Consider the following 3,016-nt stretch of genomic DNA (forward strand, 5'->3'; position numbering starts at 1 on the left):
GGGGGGGAGGGAGGGAAGGGGTTATCATAATCTTTAAAGTTAACAGCTTCTGTTTGAGAGAGGGGGGGAGAGATAGGTCCCCCAGCATACCTCTGTCTGCAGAGAACGGATGTACTGCAGCTTCTGTTTGAGCGGGTCCTTGGAGAGGCCGTCCATGAAGGAGACGAGGCCGTGGGGGAAGTTGTGCTGGGCCAGCCAGGCCACTACCTTACGGTGCTGCAGGTCCGGCCGCGCTGACACGTACAGGATGAGGTAGCCCAGCTCCTGCCAGTGTCTGGAACATGATGGATTGCACACAGGAGGTGAGATACAATTATATTCTTTAACTTTTTAAACATGGAACGACGCAAACAGCATTAGTCGTGAAATCCCACAACATGACATATAAGTTAAGATTCAACTATTTGAAATGTTGTCTGGTGTGTGGATATGTCAAACATGTACAGGATCAGGTAGCCCAACACTTGCCAGTGTCTGCAACACGGTAGTGAGCACACAGGGTTAGATAAGATTTACAGTATAACACGGATAAGTCGAACACAAAAGATTCAAAATCACACATCTGTTAAATTGTGCCTGCGGTCCCATTTTTTTTCTTTTTTACATATTTGTAAGACATCCCTTGAACTATGGAACCCTCGAACCTCCTAGGTTGGTCCAAACAAATTTGAGCTATCCATGTTATACTGTAATTACAGTGGAAATTGTCACAGACAGCCACTCCTATAATTCCACCACTTGAGAACAAGCAGCCTCTTTCCCCTACTTTCTGTGTATCTTCTCCTACATCTTAGATCTTCACTCTTTGATTCTGGATTGCCACTTAAACAGTGTATTTGGCTCCGCTCTTCAGCAGATTGCTGTTTATTACAGTGTGCCCACTGGGGGATCAACACACCTTCGGCCGACTCGTCCCCTGACAACAAACGCGTTTGTTTTTAAGGGAGAGTGGTTTTTGTCATGATAGCCGTTTTGCGCCCTCAATCTAACAAGCAATTCAAACCGAACCACGGGTGGATGGTCAGCCAATGGGCACCACCTATCAGCCGCATTTTGGAGGTGCCACTTTTACCCATCCCAAGATCTACACCTCATCCTGTGTTACATATACCTCCTATTTTCACCCATCTACCCCTCGTACATAAAGACGGGCTCCGGCCCACTATGCGGTGGAAACCCCAGCAAAACACTGTGGAGCACAGCATAGGGCACAGTGAGGGACAAAAGACACTGCTGACCATCCACTGCATCTCGGCCTTTCCCCAGTCATCTCGACTATGTCCTGCCACTGGCTGCAGACGGGCCTGGACGAGAAACTGAGGCTGACGACCTGCGCAACTCTTCCTCACTGTAATCCAAGCCAAGCGAATGTCATGACTTCATTCATTCTACAGCGTAACAACATTTGCACCCATATTGTGATTCTCTGTCCAATTATGAATAGTTTGAGTGCTCAGACAAACGAATCTATCAATATTTGACTAAATAAAAGCTGTTTTACGGTAACACCCTTCCCTGCCTCAAATTGGATGAGTAAAATTCTGGAATCCCTTGTTTAGGAAAGGGTCAAAGGAGCAGGAACCTGTCTTAAAATATCGAGGTGTTTGGGAACAGAGAATTGTATCACGAGGTAATGGAATCAGGCGCTCATCAATTTTTAGACAAGTGGAGTTATTGGCATCATTTTAAAGCTTGTTCATTTGTCTTGCTTTCTGAGAAAAAATACTCATCTATCATGAATAGAAGTCGAGATATTTGCGATTGAAGGAGGTGGGGATCGCCTAGTTTCAGAGGTAAAATTAACCAGAAAACGGCTGCCAAAGTTTGGCTACTTCCAAAGCTTGAGAGTCCTTAGAAACTGTAATTTATATATTTTAGCGCCTTAAATCAACATTTTTCAGTAAAATCCAGGGACAAATATGTTTTTGAATGGACTTAAAGGTGCTGAATCAAAAAATTAAAATTCGATAAAAATTGCCAAATGGACAGAAAAATGTCAATTTCTTCAATTTCATTATTTTGAGGAGCGCCTGATTTCACCACGATGCCTCACAGTTGCAAAGGTGACTGACCTGACGACATCCACTGCGCCGGCTCTGACCTTGGGGTCTTTCCCCATGATGCTGACGCTGGCGGTGAAGGAGCCATCGATGCTGAACGCCACCGTCTCCGTCTTGGGGGGGAGAACCGCCATGAAAAAATCAACTGACGTATGGTCCCCTCTGTCAGAACAAACAAAGCAGGATGAAGTCATCACTTTTCTACAGCCAATCAAACTGAGCACATCATCAAAACATCTCTTAAAAGCAAATGTGTAGCTTTTTTCTCCTTGTCACACTAAACTTTCACTAGAAGGTATGTAGCTCATTGCTTCAACAGAAATACCAAAACTGTGTCCTATGTTCAACACCCAGGCCAAATAAAAGATTGGCTGAAAAAGAAGGAGGAGAGATAAGTCAACAGACGTTCGATAGCAAAAAAGGAGCAAATCATAACAGAGCACCCACAGTTACAAGGTTTGAACAAGTACCATCGATATTAAATACATTTTACAACTCCAATCAGTATAAATATTAAGAACATTTTTTAAAATAGCATGTAGCTGTCTGTCAGGCAAGGGATGATTCCATGTTTTACTTGAATAAAAACAGGTGGAAGGACTAGAACTTAGATAGCTGCTGGATCAGAAAAGTAAACGAAAAGTAAAAGTACGCAGATAAAAAGACCATGTACATAAAACCAACTGCATTCTGAGATGAAAGTCGTACAGTCTGCAAGTCTCTGAGCTCAACAGAAGTATGAGGAGACTACACTTCTACACTTTCACAAGCAGACTGACATTTAAAAAGAAACAAACAAACAAACAAAAAAAAACCTACTCACTTTACGACTAGCTTGACAGGGTACAGACCCTGGCTCAGTCTCTGCTCACTGGGAATTGTGTAGCTGAATCTACCTGTGAACGCAATATCAGTTTGTTTTGAGGATGAGCGGAGAGGGTGGGGGTAGGGGGGGG

General features: G+C 43.7%; 1 protein-coding gene across 1 annotated transcript in view; it reads right to left on the reverse strand.

Annotated features, from left to right (window-relative positions):
- LOC101845058 (protein retinal degeneration B) overlaps nt 1-3,016 on the reverse strand; it is a gene marked incomplete at its 5' end in the record, with an annotated part of 17,558 nt that overhangs the window by 2,823 nt on the left and 11,719 nt on the right. Inside the window, 3 exon segments of the mRNA XM_013090195.1 lie at nt 91-274; nt 2,073-2,222; nt 2,884-2,956. Of these exon segments, the coding sequence (XP_012945649.1) occupies nt 91-274; nt 2,073-2,222; nt 2,884-2,956 (407 nt within the window).

The sequence above is a fragment of the Aplysia californica genome, unplaced genomic scaffold, assembly GCF_000002075.1.
Source record: "Aplysia californica isolate F4 #8 unplaced genomic scaffold, AplCal3.0 scaffold01172, whole genome shotgun sequence".
NCBI classification, from domain to species: domain Eukaryota; kingdom Metazoa; phylum Mollusca; class Gastropoda; order Aplysiida; family Aplysiidae; genus Aplysia; species Aplysia californica.